This window comes from Anas platyrhynchos, chromosome 2 (genome assembly GCF_047663525.1).
Source record: "Anas platyrhynchos isolate ZD024472 breed Pekin duck chromosome 2, IASCAAS_PekinDuck_T2T, whole genome shotgun sequence".
Lineage (NCBI taxonomy): Eukaryota > Metazoa > Chordata > Aves > Anseriformes > Anatidae > Anas > Anas platyrhynchos.
This window is the reverse complement of record NC_092588.1, coordinates 139,713,631-139,735,321: the sequence shown is the minus strand read 5'-3', so window position 1 is coordinate 139,735,321 and position 21,691 is coordinate 139,713,631. Positions and strand designations below refer to the sequence as shown.

The 21,691-nt window shown below is 37.4% G+C and overlaps 1 protein-coding gene across 2 annotated transcripts in view; it reads right to left on the bottom strand.

Annotated features, from left to right (window-relative positions):
* The window catches only part of PLXDC2 (plexin domain containing 2), a 266,121-nt gene that overhangs the window by 56,552 nt on the left and 187,878 nt on the right, over positions 1-21,691 (bottom strand). For both annotated transcript variants that reach the window (XM_027450660.3, XM_027450662.3), the window contains 3 exons: positions 15,304-15,426; positions 12,166-12,284; positions 265-364 (listed from right to left, as the gene is read on the bottom strand). In XM_027450660.3, the coding sequence (XP_027306461.2) occupies positions 265-364; positions 12,166-12,284; positions 15,304-15,426 (342 nt within the window). The remainder of the gene's footprint in view (positions 1-264; positions 365-12,165; positions 12,285-15,303; positions 15,427-21,691) is intronic.

The following is a 21,691-nucleotide window of genomic DNA, read 5'->3' as shown; positions in this document are numbered from 1 at the left end:
TGTATCTTATAGAATAACTTAAGTTGACACTTAAATTTTACATTATTTGGCTGGTTATTTAATTTTATTTACTTAGTACATCAGCTCAAAAGAAACAATGATGGAGAAAACCACACTGGGAATTATCAAGCAAATAAAATTACACTTGAATTAACAAACTGAAATTAGCTAAGTGATTTGTTGTGCAGCTAATCATCCTTAATGATATCAGCTTACACTTGTTTCTCAGCCTCCAAACCATTAGCATTACCACACACTACTTACTGGGAATTTGCTGGATCCTGTGCACAACCACAAATGCATCTGAGAGTCCCACTTTCACTGGGTGGTTGGTTGAACTTATTTGTGTCACAGCAACAGGAATCTGGAAGACAAAACAGAAAGATATGCCTGAACTACTGAACTCAAAAAATTCAGACTCAAATTACAGCATTGGCAGAATGAACATTTAGCCAGTGTATGTAATACAATACACCATAATATGAGTAAGGACTTAATAAAGATTAAAATTAATGTGTTTTTATTTATTTATTTATTTTATTTTATTTTATTTTATCCCAGTCTGCTTTGCATCTTATATAACAACATTTACATCAAAACTCAGAGGTGAAACAACTGATAGTAATGACATGGAGAAGGGCAGAAATTTTCAGTAATTTATTCCCCCAGTTGAAGATGTGGAAGACATGGAGGAGGAGGCAATACTTGTCTACCATTAAACACACAAACTGAAAGTTCAGCTTGGGATAAGCACTTAAAAACTTGTCTCAGGTAACTTGCACTGAAAACTGTTTTACAACCTATTTGAAGGTATTTCTGGCCTGATGAAAATCATATTTAATGTGTCTTGGAGTAGCTGGGAAATTTTCTTTGTCACCAAAATTTTGGAAAATGACAGATACTCACTTGTCAGTATTTGGAGAAATAAAAATTAAAACTGAAATAAATAAGAGACCTAGATAGCTATAGACCAGTCCGGCTTTGCAGAACAGAAATACTGATGCCAGGCAATATAGTTTTATGAAAATAAGTGTTACCAAATTTGATTTAATTCTTTGGGGATGACTGCAGGATGGCTGATCAGTGTATAGCTGTAATAGCTATATAATTTTGTAAGGTGTTTAACATAGTGACAAGTAACATTTATACAATATTACTGTAGTTAACTAGACTGATCACAAACAGCAGCCACACTGAAGATTGACAGCTCAGATTGACAGCATGTCTTTACAGTATATCATGCTTCTCTTGGCATAGTATCCAAGAGTTTTATGAAAGATTGAGAAAAAAACATACATTTACTGCTTAGCAGTTCTGCAGGTGACACTGGCAGAGTAGAAATAATGAAATGTCTGGATCAAGTAACCGAGTTAGACCTTGTAAAAATTGCGAAGTTATAACTTGGAGAACAGAATGCAAGGTAGAGGTTTGAGGACCATCTTCTGGAAAGCAACAATTCCGGAAGGACTCTTGGGATTATAGTGGGTAAGCAACTCCAGCTTTTGGAGGAGTAATCACAGCAAGAAGCCTAATTGATGTGATAATTGATTACATAATCTGTGAAATATAGCCTAAAAGTGGGTTTGTCATTTTACATCTGCACATTAGATCATTACTGAAATGCTACACAGACTTTCGGAGGGTCTATTTCTTAAAAAGATTCAGAAAACTTAAGAGAAGGAAGATGAAAAGGTCATAAGAAATAATTTAAATCTTTTGCAGTTCTCAATTGCTATTAACAGAATTAAAGAACTTGATTTGGCTTCTCGAAAAGAAAACGGAAAGCTTACTTGATTATCATAAACAATTACTGCCATGGGGAGAAATAACTAAAGAGATTTTTCTTTTAGCACAGAAAGATGTAATCAGAAACTGGAAGCTGCACACCTGAAGATACCTTCAAAGTAGAGTAAGGTACGTATGCATATGACTGAACATTTTTAACCACTGGGAAAAAGTACTAAGAGAAATTATGATTCTCTATCCACTGCTGCTTTCAAATCACAGCTGGATATATTATTTTTCAAAGCTGGCCTTCAGTTAACCTTAACCAGAAATTACTAGTCTGAAGACAGATGAAACTGGATCAAGTGTAAGAGACTGAGATACAAGGTGGTAGCTCAGCTAATCTAATAGTATGCTATGGGTTTATCTACTTGAAACTAGCAAAGTTATACTGTTTGCCAGTGTTTTTCACATAGAAGAAAAATTCTAAACTAAAAAACTGCTTAAATATTCAGTGAATGAGGATTCAGTATTGTGTGCTTGTCAGTTAATGGTATGATCTCTGGTATTTGAGTTAAACATTAGCTTGTTTCTCTTTTCCTTGTTCACAAAGTATCGTTTAGCTCTGATTACAATGACATCAGTCTCAGAAAAGTTAAATTTGAGATTATTAACAGAAAAAGTGAGTTCTGATGAATTAAATCTGTCACAATTTTCAAATTATTTTACTGTCTCCATGGTCTGTGATGTTGTACTGTTTTGGTTACATTTAAATGGAGCTTCTTACATACACAATCTGCAAGAAGCAGCTTGGTAATACTGCCATTTTTACATCAATTTAAACTTGGCTTCTATCAGCTATTAGATAAGCTTGTGTCATTTCAGCTCTGATGTAATTGTTGAGGAGTATCAGATAAGAAGGTTGAAAGCCATATTTTCAAAGTCCTCAAAATAAAAGACTGACTGCATTCAGTAACAAGTCTATAAACTTTCTCCAGCATGAAAGTATAAACAAAATAAGAGATTTTTTCACAGTCTTGGAATACTGTAGAAAAATGTTTATATTAACAATTAGAGAAACTATCAAGAAAGATTTTGAGAAGGAGGATATTCCTATTAAAGCTATTGAAAATCAAGTCAAAAAAAGCACCGATGAGAAGAATACAATGGCTATTTCTCTTTGAAATTAGTAAGAAACACAGCAGATGAAGAAAGGAGTTAGTTTTACAGACACAAAATGTAGTCAGAATTCATGTTCAAGGTGTGTAACCAATAAAGTGTTCTGGCAAAATGGCAATAATTTTAAAAAGCAGTTCAAAATTTGGATATGTGTGGATATACAGGAAAGTGTTTGTGCAAGATAAAGAGGTCTCATAAGTTAATACAACCAGCTCTTCAAACTGAGATATAGGCTGTGTCAAACAAGTAATTATACAGAAGAGAAATACAAAGTAGAAGGTAATCCATAACCCAAGAAAAAAAACTTGAAAGACTACAGCATAATTAAGCATATGTATTTGCAAATGCAGATTTATCTTTATAGTGTGGGGAAATAAGCTATTGTACAGAACAAAATACTTCAGTCTATCAGGAATGAGTGTACTGAGTGGCAGTTTATAGGTGAAATCTTTTGAACAAGATGTCAAGATAAAATAGGCTTTTACCATATGATGCCCTATTAGGAAACACACCCTTTTGGCAGAAGGCTTATAGTAATTGACAAAAATATTGATTGAAAACTACAGCAATACACAGGTAGCAAGCAGATAGCTACTGTTCTGAATTCCTCATATGAATGACAAGATATGTCATGACAGGACGACATGTTAAATAGTTGAACAAGGAGTTTTATGGCATTACATTTGGAGGATGGATTTTAGCTAGAATCCTTCCAAAATGTGTTAGTTCTACCGTGGATAATATGTACTCTTGTACTTTACAAGCCACTAGCTTCCCAAATCCATGCTAGCAACAGGGCCATTGACATATATATTTCTGATTATATACTTAGCACTAGAGAGGAAAATACTTAGAATTCATGCTGAATTGCATTATTTCCTAGGAATAGTAATCTAGGGAGTATTTTCCAACAGAAAGCTCTCAAATTTTATTCTTTTCCACTTCATCTGTGACTAGTCAGAATCTTACTCTCCAAAAAAAGATTAAATAAATGACCTCTGACCTTATTCTGGCTATGGTAAACAGGGTGCAATTACTGCACTTGAGTCAAAGATAAGGGCTAGAGTATTCTGCAAAATAATAATTAGAAATGCAATACTACTTAGTATCGCGGGAGATAGACTTGTGGAGCAACTCCCTGCACAGCCTGAAAGACAGGTACCGGGGTGAGACACCCCAAATGGGGGTGGACCCCCTGCCCTGTTGCTGTCAGGCAGAGGCAGGGGACCTAGGAGTTGAGGAGTAATGGAAGCTGCTCGACATCGCAGGTGATGCCCCCCTCTACCAGCCCCACCTTCCCAGGTGCCCTTATGCAACAGGTTTAAGGCCCTGGAGCTTGACAGACTGGTAGCTGAGGAAGAGGTAGTAAGTCTACCCAGGAGGATACCTAGGGCACTCCACGCCTCAGGACTGTCTCCACCAGGACAGAAAGAAGGGTGATTGTTGTGGGCGACTCTCGTCTCAGGGAAACAGAGGGACCTATTTGTCGGCCTGACCCTACCATTAGGGAAGTCTACTGCCTCCCAGGGGCCAGGGTCAGGGACATTGCCAGAAAGCTTCCCAGCCTGGTTTGCCCCTCTGACTATTATCATCTTTTAATAGTCCAGACTGGCAGTGATGACATTGAAGAGAGAAGCCTGAAGACCATCAAACGGGACTTTAGGGGACTGGGACGGTTAGTGGATGGAGCGGGAGTACAGGTGATGTTTTTGTCCATCCCTACAGTGGCAGGAAGAGGTACAGAGAGGATACGGAAAGTCCACCTGATAAACACGTGGCTCAGAGGCTGGTGCTAACACAGAATTATTATTTTTTTTTGACCATGGGGCACTTTACTTGGCACCCCGCCTGATGGCCGCAGACGGGTCCCTATCTTCAAGGGGAAAATGGATCCTAGGCCAGGAGCTGGCGGGGCTCATTGAGAGGGCTTTAAACTAGGTAAGAAGGGGGACAGGGCTGAAACAAGGCTTATTAGAGCTGTGACAGGGGTAACTATGGCAAGGCTGGGAGAGAAGGCAATGGCCCAGCTGAAGTGCATCTACACTAATGCACGCAGCATGGGTAACGAACAGGAGGAGCTGGAAGCCATCATGCGGCAGGCAGACTACAACTTGGTTGCCATCATGGAAATGTGGTGGGACCACTCTCATGACTGGAGTGTTGCAATGTCTGGCTGTAGGCTCTTCAGAAGGGACAGGTAGCATGGAATGGGTGGTAGTGTGGCTCTCTGTATCAGAGAGAGTTTTGATGTCATGGAACTTGAGGCTGGGAATGATAAGGTTGAGTCCCTATGAGTTAGGATCAGTGGGAAGGCCAACAAGGGAAGCACCCTTGTGGGGGTTGGTTATAGACCGCCAAACCAGGATGAGGAGACTGATGAGAAGTTCTACAGGCAGCTGACAAAAGCTGTGAAATCGTCAGCTCTTGTTCTTGTGGGGGACTTCAACTTCCCAGATATATCCTGGAAGCACAACACAGCCCTGAGAAAGCAGTCTAGGAGGTTTCTGGAGAGCGTGGAAGATAGCTTCCTGACACAGCTGGTTAGTGAGCCTACCAGGGGAGGTGCCTCGCTAGAACTTCTCTTCACAAACAGAGAAGGATTGGTGGGAGATGTGTTGGTTGGAAACTGTCTTGGGCAGAGTGACCATGAAATGGTAGAGTTCTCCATTCTTGGAGAAGCCAGGAAGGGGACCAGTAAAACTGCTGTATTGGACTTCTGGAGGACTGACTTTGAACTGTTCAGGACACTGGTTGGTAGAGCCCCTTGGGAGGTGGTTCTGAAGGGCAGAGGAGTCCAGGAAGGCTGGGCGCTCTTCAAGAAGGAAATCTTAATGGCGCAGGAGTGGTCTGTCCCCACGTGCCCAAGGACAAGCCGGAGTGGAAGAAGACCGGCCTGGCTGAACAGAGAATTGTGGCTTGAGCTTAGGAGTAAAAAGAGAGTTTAAAATCTTTGGAAGAGAGGGCAGGCCACTTGGGAGGACACAATTAGAAAGACCAAAGCTCATCTGGAGCTCAATCTGGCTACTGCCATCAAAGACAACAAAAAATGCTTTTACAAATACATTAATGCAAAACGGAGGACTAAGGAGAATCTCCAGCCTTTACTGGATGCGGGGGGGAACTTAGTTACAAAAGATGAGGAAAAGGCGGAGGTGCTTAATGCCATCTTTGCCTCAGTCTTTATCAGCAAAACCAGTTGCTCTCTGGATACCCAGTACCCTGAACTGGTGGAAGGGGATGGGGAGCAGAATGTGGCCCTCACTATCCATGAGGAAATGGTTGGCGACCTGCTACAGCATTTGGATATACACAAGTCGATGGGGCCAGATGGGATCCACCCGAGGATACTGAGAGAACTGGCGGAGGAGCTGGCCAAGCCACTTATCGTCATTTATCAACAGTCCTGGCTATCGGGGGTGGTCCTAGTCGACTGGCGGCTAGCAAACGTGATGCCCATCTACAAGAAGGGCCAGAGGGCAGACCCAGGAAACTATAGGCCTGTCAGTTTGACCTCAGTGTCAGGGAAACTCATGGAGCAGAGTATCTTGAGAGTCATCACGCGGCACTTACAGAGCAACCAGGTGATCAGGCCCAGTCAGCATGGGTTTATGAAAGGCGGGTTCTGCTTGACAAACCTGATCTCCTTCTATGACAAAGTGATGCGCTTGGTGGATGAGGGAAAGGCTGTGGATGTGGTCTACCTTGACTTCAGCAAGGCTTTTGACACTGTTTCCCACAGCATTCTCCTCAAGAAGCTGGATGCTTGTGGCTTAGACTGGTGTACGCTTTGTTGGGTTAAAAACTGGCTGGATAGCTGGGCCCAAAGAGTCATGGTGAATGGAGTCAAATCTAGTTGGAGGCTGGTCACTAGTGGTGTTCCCCAGGGCTTGGTACTGGAGCCAGTCCTCTTTAATATCTTTATTGATGATCTGGATGAGGGCATCAAATGCACCCTCAGTAAGTATGCAGATGACACCAAGTTAGGTGCATGTGTCGATCTGCTCAAGGGCAGGAAGGCTCTACAGGAGGATCTGGATAGGCTGGACCCATGGGCTGAGGTCAACTCTACAAAGTTCAACAAGGCCAACTGCCGGGTCCTGCACCTGGGGTGCAATAACCCCAAGCAGAGCTACAGGCTGGGAGATGAGTGGTTGGAAAGCTGCCAGGCAGAGAAGGACCTGGGAGTATTGATGCATAGTCAGCTGAATATGAGCCAGCAGTGTGCTCAGGTGGCCAAGAAGGCCAACAGCATCCTGGCTTGTATAAGAAGCAGTGTGGCCAGCAGGTCTAGGGAAGTGATTGTCCCCCTGTACTCGGCTCTGGTGAGGCCACACCTCGAGTACTGTGTTCAGTTTTGGGCCCCTTGCTACAAGAAGGACATGGAGGTGCTTGAGTGGGTCCAGAGAAGGGCGATGAAGCTGGTGAGGGGTCTGGAGAACAAGTCCTACGAGGAGCGGCTCAGGGAGATGGGTTTGTTCAGCCTGGAGAAGAGGAGGCTCAGGGGCGACCTTATTGCTCTCTACAGGTACCTCAAAGGAGGCTGTAGCGAGGTGGGGTTTGGTCTATTCTCTCACGTGCCTGGTGACAGGACGAGGGGGAATGGGCTAAACTTGCACCAGGGGAGTTTAGGATATTAGGAAGAACTTCTTTACTGAGAGGGTTGTTAGGCATTGGAACAGGCTGCCCAGGGAAGTGGTTGAGTCACCATCCCTGGAGGTCTTTAAAAGACGTTTAGAGGTAGAGCTTAGTGATATGGAGCTTAGTGGAAGACTTGTTAGTGTTAGGTCAGAGGTTGGACTCGATGATCTTGAGGTCTCTTCCAACCTAGACGATTCTGTGATTATAAGGTGTTTTCATTGACAGTTTCTTCAACAGATATTAACTAAAGACCAAACTGCATGAAACTTAATTTGGGATTTTAAGTTTCATAAACAGAACACCTCACAAAATAAAGATCCTACTTCCATGCTAATATTTTTGATAATAACAGAGCAAAGAAACACCAAGAATATAGAATGCAGGTAGAATATTCATCCAGACTATGGAAACAAACAGGTTTCTGAAACTCTCAAAATGGAGTATTTTCCACCACACATAGGAGGAACATCAGTGCTATAGTTAATCAGGTGCATTCACTTCTGCCTCCTCTTAAAGTAGAAGGAAACTCTACCTCACGTCTCTTAGAATTATTTTTTACTTCACATTTTTGGGAAACTTGAATAGGAATTTCACCTTTTATAAAAGTTTCTGGATGACTACATAAATAGAGAGTCATTCCTATTTAAATGAACAAAGAAAGCCTTCAAGCCAATGAAATTCAGGAAAAAAAAAAAAAAATCCTAAAACCATTAACTAAGTACCAAAGCCTTCACCTAATTTGCCCTGAATTAATAACAGAAAAAAATACAAACAAATCTTACACTAAGGAACATTATCTTTAAGCACTTAGAAGTAAAGACTATAATGAATAGTTCAAAAAGACAAAAAGCTTGTGAGAATCAAACTTCTTTGAAATCTAGAACATAAGAAATGAGTATTCACTACTAAAACACATAAAAGTATTCATTTGCAGAATATCTATATACATATATTTTCTATTGGATGGATTCCTCTGTAATTTAAGTATTTTATGTAGCAGAGGTGCACCACTATTTTTTTTTTTCTGCCAGATGATGTTTCCTGACATACTGATCACTTGACAGAACTCTGACTAATGATACTTTGTTAGTTTTATTTAAAATGGAATATGTATGCATGGCTCCTTAATAAATTTTAAACAAACAAACATTTGACTTGCCATTTTTTCTTTCTGACAAAGAACACACAAAAAAAAACAGTATGTGGTACATAAAAAGTGCTTAGATATTCCTACTGTAATTCACTGCTGACATTCATTCTGATTTTGCTCTGATATTATATGACATTCTGATATTAATACTGAATTGAATCCAATCTCAACATACAAGAAGAATATCAGAAAAACAGATTAGAAAACATGAGTTATGCTTTTTATTAGGGCTAGATTCATCTGTTTAGAGCATGTAAGAGTTAGACAAAACACCAAAGTCTCATTGTACATTTCAGATAAAATGCACAATAAAACTTGGCTACACCTTTTCTCCTTCTCCTACGCATTATCTTTTCTGAGATGTTTCCAGATTTCTCTATTCTGGCAGCTCAGCTCCCTTTCTAAATTTTTATTTCTTTTAGAATTTATTCTTAATTTCAGACAATAACCATTCATTTCAAATTGCTTTCTATTATGCAAACTACAGAATGCAGGAGATTAGGCAGAAGAGCTCTGCAGACCCCATCCAAGACCCCATTCAGCAGACCCCATCCAAGATTCTGCTTTGGTGATCAGCTTCAGCTTTATGAAGTAGCGAACTTGATGTGGATGCTGAGAGGAAATGAAGAAGTGCATCTCAAATTTGAATAAATCATAAGTAAAAGGTAAAATCTAAGTAAAGTTCTATAGACATAAAAATTCCTATCTATGGTTCCCTTAAATGCATTATCAAATGTATAATCAAAGTTATGTTTTAAAGATGAATTCTTCAGGATAAACTTCTGGTGTCACTCATACAGAGTGGGATGCTTTATAATGTTACTGGAAACCTGTCTGTTGCATAACTTACATTGGTGTTTCAGTTTGAAAACATTCAATGTCAACGAAGACCTCACAGGATAATCATACATCAATGCCATTTTTTGATGAAATGTGTTGCTAAAATGAAGCAGCACCAAAAAGGTGGTAGAAATCTCTTCCAACTTTTACTCATGCTAGTGAGGACTCATATAAGTAATCTTAGTGGAGTTAATAGGGCTCCTGACAACATGACCAGCAAGAGAAATGGTTCTAGAAGGAAGGACTCCCTCAGAAAGCAATGGATTCAACACTGAACATAAGCCAATTTCTAGCCAGAAATATAAGACTACAGGCAAATTTCAATTTACAAGTGTCTCATTTTATTCTCCTTGGACAACTTGTGTCTGGATCAATGATTGGAAATTTTGTTCTGTTTTCCTCACTTAAGTGAAAAGCTAAGGTAATTTTAATAAACTAAGGTACACTGCAAATCATGTGGTCTTCTGGAAATCTCATTCTCCAAAGCCATTCTCTAAGCAATTCCTAATGGAATAGGTATATTTGTAACACCCTGAGATTTTACAACATATTTTTGTCAAAATATTTGCAGACCACAAATACATAACTATTGTCACTTTTGAAAAGTTTCTTTGTATTGTGCAGGAGATTTCAAAGATTCAGCAGTGGAGAAAAAACAACAACAACAAATCAGAAATTACTATGTTTCTAAATTCCAATTCCTTTCTGTTTCAAAAGGAATGAAAAGGGCATTAATAAAACTCCTCCCCAGAAAGCAGTGCAGCTCTGGAAGTAGCTCCCAGTAGAAACAGTGAGACCAAGCAGCCCAGCCAGTGTTAACATAGAATTTGCTAGGTTTATCCATAGACCACATGGCCTAACTGCATGCAACTTACATGAAAGTAATGAGGTGGCCCATCTCTTTCTGCCCTCCTAAATGAATAACATTTTCTATGGCCTGACATTCCACATCATCATTTACATTTATGCAAATTGAACACAAAATACTATCAATTTACAGGAATAGCTTATATCACCCATTTTTGATCCATTTTGTAGAGGGCTGGTCAGTGGCAGAAAGGGCCGAGTATCTGATAGCTAAGAACAACATTTTTCTGATGTCACTATTTTGATGTCAGAATTCATATTCATTTATAGTGCTAAATAGTTCTTAGCAAATTCATCTTAAAATGGAAAATAGATGTAGTGTCACTCCCCACTTTTCTGGGCTTTAAAGGTAGGACTTTTTCTGTAGTCATTAATATATATGTATTAATATTAATTATATAGAGAGTCAGAATCATAAAATCATATATTTCCCTTTACAAAGGTTTCAAGAACAGGAGATAAAAGTCCTTTGTGCACAGTCATTTGATAATGTACAGGCTCCATTGTAGTAACCAGAAGGTGGTTTTTCTGAAGCTGGAATCAAAATTTTAATTAAGTGCATTTCCATAGATTAAGACTACTACCCTGTACATAACATTCAAGAACAATCTTAGAGCCAGAGAAGACCGTGCATCAGCACATCTTTTATAAGATAAGGGAAGCTAGATACATGAGCATACCATAAGTTTCTTGTGTCTACAGAAATAATACAGTAAGAGTATTCTGCAGCTATCCTGTTTTCAAGGTGAAAAGACATTTGTCTTAAGGTATGAGTGTTGCCAGTAAAACCCAGACCTTCACTAGTTTTTTAATGAAAGGGAGAGTGCTACTGCTTCATTCAGATGTATGGCTTTGACACAGGCATGAAAATTGAGCCTGAAGGCACACAACCCACGTGTGGTAGATAGAGAAGAAAACCCAGATTTCTTCAAGTCTGGAAAATCTCAGTGATAAAATATATCACTGATAACAATTATTTATATGAGGAGAATAACAAAGAGATGTGCACATTCAAGAAAAAGTCACGCTCTCCAGGCCAAAATGAGATTAAAATAAGCAGAAAGTGAAAGAAAGTGTTTTTTGTCCCTGTGGACTTAACTTTATCTACCTTTTGATGCTCATTTGCATGAAATTGACCTGGAGGTATAGCCTCAGCAGTAGTCTAGCAACAAGAAAAAAGGTTCATCTAAAGTATTGAATTAAACAACTGAAACTCTGAAAGACAGAAAATGCACAGGGTCCCAATAGAGACAGCAATATATTGGTGCTATGAAGACCAGCCAAATGACCTCAATCTAACCATTAGAGATACAGACAATTATTTTTTATTTAAAATATAGAGACTTTGAAGTACTTCAGTTGCCAAGAAATGGAAGATGCAGAAGCAAGGTAACCTTTAATATTAACCATTGATGCTAGAGTCTTTTTAAATAGGCTCAAATTAGATAAACTAACTAAGCAAATTGCCCTACCTTTCAAAGTCAAAGAGAATTTACTAAACAATCAACACTTACAACCATACAAAAAAGACCAGCTGAAATCTAGCAGTACATATTTGAGATATGTTGATGGTTTTCAAGTCCATAACATGAACATCACTTTCACAATAAAACATAATTTTCAACAAAATAGGGATCTTATGAGCAATCTGTGAAAATGGTCTCATACAGCTGAATTTTCAAAATATTTGCCAAAAATGGAGGGAAATTCCTAACAAGTATAAAGTGATTTGTCTACTTAAATGACAACTTTCAGACCCAACTTACTTCTTTGTAGCCGAAAATGATACGCCCATCATTGAGAAGGGTGGCCTGAAAAGTGAAACTGCCCAGGTTGTAATTATCCTGCAGATGGACATGGTCCCACTGGACAACTAGTGCTGTGCCTGTGAACCCCAGAGTGGGGGTAGAGAGGCAAAGGGAAGAAAAAATGTGAGAAAAATATTAACTGACTGTAGGAAAAGTACTTAACTGCAGTTACTTGAAACAAAAACAGTGATTTGTCTCTTTCAGCAACTTTCAGACCAGCATCTTGAAGTGCTAAAGATATTACACACACATGTTGCTGTTGAAATCTTCCTAAAGGTAGACATCATAGTGCCAAAATATATGTCAAATAACTACCTCAACTACTCACACAAAAGTCTGCTAAAGCAAGAGGGGTCAGGTGACTTGTTTGGAGTTGCACAAAGAGTCAACGATCACTAACGGTAGAATCCAACATTCACAGGTGTGCTGCTGCAACCACTGCTCTACAGTGGCTTTTCTTAAACTACATATATAAATATATATTTACACACATAAATACAACCTGATGGCTTTGAAAGGTGAAGTGTTAATAGCTTTGCCTGTCTTGTGAAAGTTATTATTTGAGTAATACAGATTCTTCCATTAACTACACATTAATATAAATAGCATTAATTTTTTTTCTGCATGGTACAAGTCCTCACTGAGGTTCTGCAAGTTGAAAAAATATTAGATGCTCGCAATAAATAAATTTAGTTTAAATTAAAACCACTAAGAATTCATAGACGGGGTAAATATTGAGTCTGCTGTGCAGAGATTTAGTTGCAAGAGACTTGTTAATATTCATGGGAGTTCTCTGGCTGAATATCCACTTATTGCACTAAAAATGTACCCCAAGTGACTTGCATACCCTATGAGCATGTTTTACAGATGTTGAGGATTACAGACACCTTCAGGCAGTTTGGCTGAAAGACAGTTATCACCAAAACTGTGTATACTGAAAATGTCTTTTTCGTCTCTAGGACTATATCCCTTCCCCAACATATTTCTTTCTTTTGCATTAATGGGAGTTATGTGCTTTGATTCACAACATTTTAATTTTATTTCTTGCTGGAGTGTTCACGGTGGGTCAGTATGCTTCTAGCTCAATGCATTTTTGATATATTCTTGAAATATATTTTGTCACAGATATTCAGTTATTCTTATTAGCATATCTTGTCAGGGGATGTCACAGAGCATGCAAATTTTTGGTGCATACTGCAGTAAATCTGTTGCATCATTCGATCACGTGTCTTTCATAAGTATAATATATGCTCATTAATTTTGCACACGGTGCACTTTTCCTTATTTGACTACATTTATTAACTGTTTTCTGAATATTCAGTTGATTATATTTTTATAATTTTAAATAAATTTAAAGAGACTTTTACAATTATCATAGCAAAAATAACCAGAAACTTTTATAGTCAGTCCATAAGTGCATCTCAGAATCCCAAACTAAAGTTGATGTCAGCTTCTTCCAAAACACTACGTCCTCATTCCCAGGGCTCTTTGTGTAGGTTTGAGTGTAGGTTTCTTGTAATTAGGTCCATGAATAAGACTTGAATGAGTCATCACGCTATGTGTTTACCCACTACTGATGCAGCCCTAAATTTGCCAGGGGATCAGACAGGGATGAAAAAGAAATAAGGACCTGAAGATACAATTCATTCTTTTACAATTTACAATTTACAAAGCAATTTACAATTCATTGCTTTTTGTTTGGGGTAAGGTAGCAAATTCTTTGTCCTAAAGTACATGGGGTCCAATAGATCATCATGCATTATGCATAAGGAGGGATGCAAAATCTCCCCCCGCAAAAAAATGAAAATAATAATAAAAAAATCAAATTGGTCATGAAACTGATGTGATACAAGCTGATAAACCTGATATGAAAGAGTGGAAGTCAAGAATACAATGAAAATTAGCAGTGACTTTCCCAGAGCACTCAGATTCTGTCAGTAAAGATGACAAATGTCAGGCCATAATGTCAGGTAATATATTAAATGAAAATAATCATTTTTTCTGTTTGAAAATTCCCTATGTGAGCAGGAGGATTTTGTCATGTAACTCTACTTTATTGAATTCTTAACAAACAAATGCTGCAAGTAATGACTAGATGGTAAGGAAAAGTTATGATTGGGTGCAAAAGTTATATTTTGATTACTGATCTGAAACATAAAAATTTACATACCTGGTTGGAGATATGATGGAGATATTATTGGACATGGTCATTATTTTTGTATTCAAAGGATGGTACAGGCTTATCAAGGAAGATTAAAACAATCATAGATTTCAGGATTCTAAATTTCATGATTTCTAAATTTTAAATTCAAAATACGCAGTTACTGCCATTGTATTCAATCACTAAAGAGACTTTTGAAATTATTGTAGCAAATTATTTTCTCTTACCTGAGGTAAGGCAGCAGATGATATTTAATCACATCAGTTATGTTTTCAAAATATTGATTATAACTGAGTTTTTAAAACAAATTCCCACAGATTTACGACCTTTGAAATATTTTATGGAGCTTCAAGTATAACACTGCAGCACTACAGTTTGCCTTTTAACCTTTTTATTTATTTATTTATTTATTTATTTTTTACATGGGACTGTTGAGAACTCATGGTATAGATGAGCATATTGGATTCCAGGCTTGGGACTCCATGCACACTTAGTCACTGACAGGTTTATTAACTTTATACCCACCCTACTCCTGTGTATTCTTGGTATTGCATTCCATGAAGGACATTTATTTCCACTTTAGCCAGTAGGTGGACAGTATATATATATTTTCAAGTTCAAAAGAACTTGCACTTTTATAGAAGATATGTTTGTCCTTTTAAAATTGGTAAAATAAATTCTTAGTTTGAGTTTATGTACTTTAACATATAGAAGGGATCTACTCAATTAGGAAAAAGCATTCATGACCCTTTAACCATGTTCTAAATTAAGAAAGGTTTATGGATGTCTAGGAACATTATTTATACAGTTTGTGAGTTTCAAAAAAAAAAAAAGACATAAAAAATATTCAATTTTTCTTTCAAAAGTAATTATTTAGGAAAATATGAAGAACCAAGGGACACAGACACATTTATTTATGAAGGACTACTACATACCATTATCAAAGTATCTGACTGTTGAATTTCTTGACACACTGGGGTCAAAATTAGCCATTAAGGGTGCAATATATTGTGTAGCTGTTAACATTCGATGTACAACTTCTCCAGTATATATGAAACCTACAATAAAGAAAAAATATTGAGACCATTTCAGTAACTTCTGAAAAGATTTAATAGAATGGCAGGTTTAACTAGGCATTGCCAGGTCATCTGAGAGAAATTAATCCCACCACCAGTTTTATAGTGAGCTAGAATTGCAGGAAGATTGCAGTGAGGCCTGTCAGAAGAACAAGATCCAAGATGAACAATGGAACAATTAGTTCAAGAAGCCAGTTTTCATACAGAAAGAAAAACAGACCCAAGGAAGAACAGTTCTAGTTATGAAAAAAATGCAGATATATGGCATTATCAAAGTGAACCATTTAACAACGTGCATATTCCAGTGTTTTCCATCCTTTCTGGCAACCTGTATTTTTGTCATTCATTTATTTATTGCAAATCATTACCTCTTCAGGAATTAGGCTAACCCTTTTTAATATTTGTAGAGACACAGATTAAGAGACCGTTTCATACAACAAGAGGTGACAACCTTTAAAAAAAAAAATCAGATGAAGAGTGGAAAAGGTAATTTTTTTTTTTTATTATTTTTTTTCATTGTTATAAGGCAAGCCACTATTCTGGTACATTCTCTGCTGTGTTAGATCTCATTAGTTTATCCTATTTACCCACAAATCCACAACAGTCTTCAGATTAATAGTGTGTCATGTACTGCTTCCATCAGCAGTGCTCGCTCAAAAGCTCTTACTAGTTTGGCACAAGAGTTCTTTGAAGAACAGTCACCTGTGTATTTTAATGGCAGGAAAACCCTGCCATTTTATACAATTTATGGTCTAAAAACAAACCTGCATTGCTTAGGCTCTCCAACTCCAACTAACTATAGGGACTAACTTCTTTAAATGCCCAACCTAGAGCCTGACTTAAAAACTTCCATTACTCTGTAGTAAATCTTTTCTTAAGTTCTGTTTTAGCCTTTGCCTTGCTGGTCAAATCTGACAAAATTTAAGTTGATCAGAGCTACAAACAGAACTTCAAAACTAAACTTTGCATATTGCATCTTATCAGCTCTTAAACTGTTTACCAGATGGTGTTGAGCTGCTTGCTTTACCTCCTTCTACTGATTGAATGAATTGTATTCAAACTGCAGATAACAACAACAAAAATATTCAAGTCAGCTGAACACTTTTGAACAAAAAAAAAAAGTGTTTGTAAAATGTTTCATAGAAATTCAGTACTTTACTAGCAAAGTGATAGCACTCACTGCAACACTATTTATGTTCGTGTTTTCTTTTCCTTCTTCAAATATAAGTCTCCTTTCTTCCATAATCCTTTTTACTGTGAAGCCCAAGACGGTCTTTCTTCTAAAATGTAGTGTCAATGCAATACAGCACATGTTGAAGAAGCATAAAAATCTATTCCTTAAACATGATATTCCTTCTCTTACGAAATTCCAGAACTGTGTGGTATACCTGGAATTACTCTTAAGGTAGAAATATCATGTTTAGTCACCTGCAGTTGTATGATATTTAAAAACCTCAATGTGCAACCCCACTTTCTTAATGAAAAGTTTCTTTTCCCAACTTTCTTTTCTCCATCCTAACCACTGGGAGGTGAAACAGACTTGTTAAATGGTTTGCTTAGTACCATACAGAAAATCTCTGAGAGCAATTAAAGCTTCTGGAGTGCTTTAGGCAGCCTTCTGCTCCCATCCTCTTCTGAAACATTTTTCTAAATGCTTGCAACCTGTTTATGGAACTAGTCCTGGAAGTGATAAGATGCTATAAACAAACAAACAAATATGAAGATAGCTCTTTGGAATAATTTTCCTGCATAGCTAGAGCTTAAGCTCAAGTACCATGCAATCAACTCAAGTGGAAATGATAGGAACCCCAAGAAAAGGAAAGCAGGCATGGGGAAAATACAATCAAGTATTCTTTTGAAAAAAATATGTATTAGCAAGGTGATCAGTTAGGCACCTAGCTACCTTTGCTTCATTTAAAGCACACCTATGTATTCAAAGAACAGGGTATTTTAATATCTGGCCACATCCTGGACAGCTGAATTAATTCCTAGAACTAAACTGCATTTTTTTTTTCTTAAGATTCTGTTAACTAAATACCTACATACCAATTTTTCTCTTTTGCCAATTGATGGTGACAGAGAAACATCAATTAAAATATAAAGCTGTCCAAACATAATTACAATTAATACATAAACTTTATTGCTCGTTATTTTAGGATAGCCAACAGTCCCGTTATATATTTTAACACACTCCATGGTAGGTCTATAACCTTGAAACCATTCCTTAGTAATGTTTGAAGGCAATATAAACAAAAACTTTACAACCATATCCATGTGTTAGTACTAATCTTAATACTTCACTACTTATTTATTACTTGCACAGTGCTCCCATCTTTACTTACAGTCTCCCTTTCATGCTTTCATTCCATTTACAGCATAAATGCTACCATTATAACTAATAGTGAGGCAGATACAATAGGAAAACAAAAGACTTGCTTGTGTTGGAACACATAGCTAAGTAAATCAGTGCAGGTAATTAGTAACCAAACAGCGTATTTCCAAGTGTTTGCCGGATGCAGCTTTACTTTAGACAAAAATGGAAAGCAGGAGGTGGATGATAGCTGGGAAGCAGGCAGGTCTTGCATGAAGATCATTCTAATAAGAACTCCAGTCATGCATTGGAACAACTTGAAAAGAAACACAAAGTCACTTCAAATCATCCCAGAGATTCAAAGGCTGTAGCCACTGTTGAGTGTGGACATTTTATCATTGCCATTACAATTTAAAGAAAGTAGCAAATGTAAAATTAACTTATTCCTGGACTTCCGCAGAAAATTGGTTCGTGTTATCTGTGACCTAATTTTCTGACAGTGGTAAATGTTCACGGTTGATTCATTTAGTCAAGGAGGAATATTTCAGACCTACAATTTCCTGAACCACTTAACCTCTCCTTTGTGGGAGGAGTTGGTAGAGTTCTTTTTCAAGCCTCTCTACAAATACTTTATCTAGAAGCATAACATGCTTTCTAAATACTGGAATGAAAACAGACAGAAATGAGTGCTCAGAATATTTAAAATTTTATATGTACATATAAATCTATCAAAAAATAAGGATGAACTAATAATATAGCCACCTGTAAACCAAAGGGGGTATATTCCTTGTCCTCATATTGTACAAATGCACACACAATGTCATAGAGAAAAAAAATATATATATACAACTAATTAGCTATGTATGAAAGTAGATTTTCTCTTGATGCAGGACCCTCGGTTTAAAAATGCACTTCACATCTGCATCTCCTCTCTGAAATATGCTCTTTATCTGTTGTATTTTAATATAATCAGCAGTAGACTTTTTTGTTTAAGGGAATTTTCTGAGAAATCTTTCGAGATCAAAAATGGAGTGCACTGTTCTAAAAGAGCACAGTTATTTCAGCAACAATTTTTTGGTTGGCAAATTCATTTCTAATATTTCATTTAAATTTAGGGATGACAAAACTGAGCTTTCCCATCACTTCTGTTGAATATACTAACCTGTCATTTCAGTGGCTTAAGTGGAATAACCCTGGATGCACATAATGATCTCAGGGCATAACTGATTATTGAAGTAATATCAAAATAATACTAAAACAATTTGCACATAAACTTTCTGTGGTTTCTTTTTCCTACTCCTGGCTGTACACAAAATCGGTATCACTTAGAACATTTTTGATAGCATTTGCTAAATGGGAAGAATAACAGAATTCAAAGCAGCACAGACAATGAGGCCTTTGAAGTTGCTATTGTGTGTCTATAAAGATAAGATAAAACATATGATATGCAGACAACATACAAATGAAACATCTATATTGATAATTATCTTCTCCCTTCTAACGCCCTTATGAACAAGTTACATAAACCAGAGCCTGCTTTATCATATTTGACATCATGATAATCTGTTTCTTCACTTAAGCATCTAGCTGAATTAGAACAAAAGTCCCAATAGATTACAATTTTGTTTATGATTAAAAAAAATAAAATCTAAAACAATTAGTCATATCTTTAAAGTCATACCTTATATTGAATACAGAGCATAAATGAATTATATATCTCTGTGCATGTGATTAGTAGACTGAAGTACTGCAACACTTCAGTCTTTACCTATTTGGTGATGTAACCTTGCCTGCTGCCAGCTGCCCCTTCCTTCCCCTTCCTTAACAGAATAAGGGGAAAAATAAGATGAAAAACTCATTGGTTGAGATACAGACAGGGAGATCACATACCCATTGCTGCCATGGGCAAAGCAGATTAGACTTGGGAAAACCTAATTTAATTTCTTGTCATTTGTAATAGGTTTGGATAATGTAAAACAAAGACAAGTTAAAACAACACCTTCCCCCTCTCCCCCCCCCCCCCCCCCCCACTTTCCCTTTTATTCCTAATTTTATTACCTTTCCCCTCCTTTCCTAAGTGCCACAGGGAGATGGCAGTTCATAAAACTTCAACTTTGTCATTCTTTCCTCTGCACACTTCTCTCCTGCTTTGGTGTTAGTCTTAACCATGGGCTGCAGCCCTTCAGGATAACCCTGCTCCAGAGTGGGTCCTATCCACAGGTGGCAGTTCTGTCAAGGCATATCCACCTGTTCCAGCAAGGGTTCTTTACAGACTACGGTGCCAGTACCTGCTCTGGCCTGATCTCATCCATAGGCTGCAGGAGAATCTCTGGTCTGGTGCCTGGAGCACCTTCTCCCACTCCTTCTTTGACCCTGGAGTTCACAGGGCCACTTCTGACTCTTCTTCCTTTACTCCTTTCTCCCTCTGCAGCATTTCTCACTCTTTCTTAAAACTGTTTTCCCAGAGGTCTCACCAGCTTTGCCGATGGGCTCAGCTGTGTGCTGAAGTAGGGCTGCTGGAGCTGGCTAGAACCAGTTGTGTCCACTATTGGGCTCCCCTTCCACAGAAGTTACCCCTGTAGCCCCCCTGCTACTGAAACCTTGTCAGGGACACTTGACACAGCCTAACACCTAAACTAATATTTAACTTATTTTACATATGACCTAATCTATATTTTGTTTTACATATCACATATTTTATTAAATATGCAATGTTTTATCTTAATGAATGAAACTTCTATTTTTTGTTTGTTTGTTTGTTTGTTTGTTTTAAGATTGTTGATTTTTTAGTGGAGGATAGGTGGAAGGTTGCAGCTGAAGCAGAACACTTAATGTACCACAGTCTTATACTCATCAGTTGTTAGCTCCATCCTAGGTCAGGCGTTTCCCACTCTATACCTTTTGTGTTTCAAAAAGGGGAAAAATGTTCTGGCAAAAAGAAAATGTTCTGGGGAAAAAGAGTGATTGCATCTGCAGAAAAATAAAATAGAAGATGGTAACAGCAATGAAATAAGCTGATGTGGAATTACTCCTTGAAATAGCCATGACATTGCTCTCATAAAAAGGCTATAAAACTGCTTCTTTTACAAAATGATCTCTACTGGAAATAAGAATGTGAAACAATACTTTTTTTTTTAAAAAAAAAAAAAACCTGAAATACCAAACAATGAACTTATCAAGAAGAACAGGAATGCTCCAAAGCATTTTGTATAACTATCAATAAACAGTTTGACACAGGCATCAGAACAACAACAACAAAACCCCATATCTTTCTTTCCCTTCTTTCCATAGAGCTTGACCAAATGTCAGCTAAGTTCAACCAAACCTTCATAAACAAAATCTACTTAAAAGGTGCTTTTGCCATGATGGTATGTGTTAGCTAATGTACCTTTTGTACATCAGCATTCATAATTCCATTACAGATATGAATATCAGTCTTAAAATCTACCAAACCTGATGTGTTTTAAAGGAAAATGATTGTTCCCCTTCCACAACAGCTGACATTATCTGAACCATGTCAGAAAATCCCTAGAAAATGTGCTTTTATTTTTTGCCATACAATGTGGCTGAAGATGTTGACTCAAAGGGAAGTGAAAGACATATGGTATATATTTTTCTTGAGAGGTAGCTTGATAACAGATCAGAAAAGTAAAAAGATGCTACTGGGAGCTTAAAAATAAATGAAAATGTATATATTAAAAAAAAAAAAAAAAAAGAATGATGCAAGAACCTGGAGCTCCGAACAAATTGTAAGTTTTTTCCTTTCCTACAAAAGGAAGATCTAACCATCTTATATAAAATATTAAATGAAAGAAAATTAAAAATAAGAAATAACTGTTTATCAAAAAGAAAAAAACAACCAGTTCATTTTCTTATCAGGCAGTTAATGTTAAATAAAAGCATATGTTAAAAGCCTTAGTAGTACAACAAACTGTG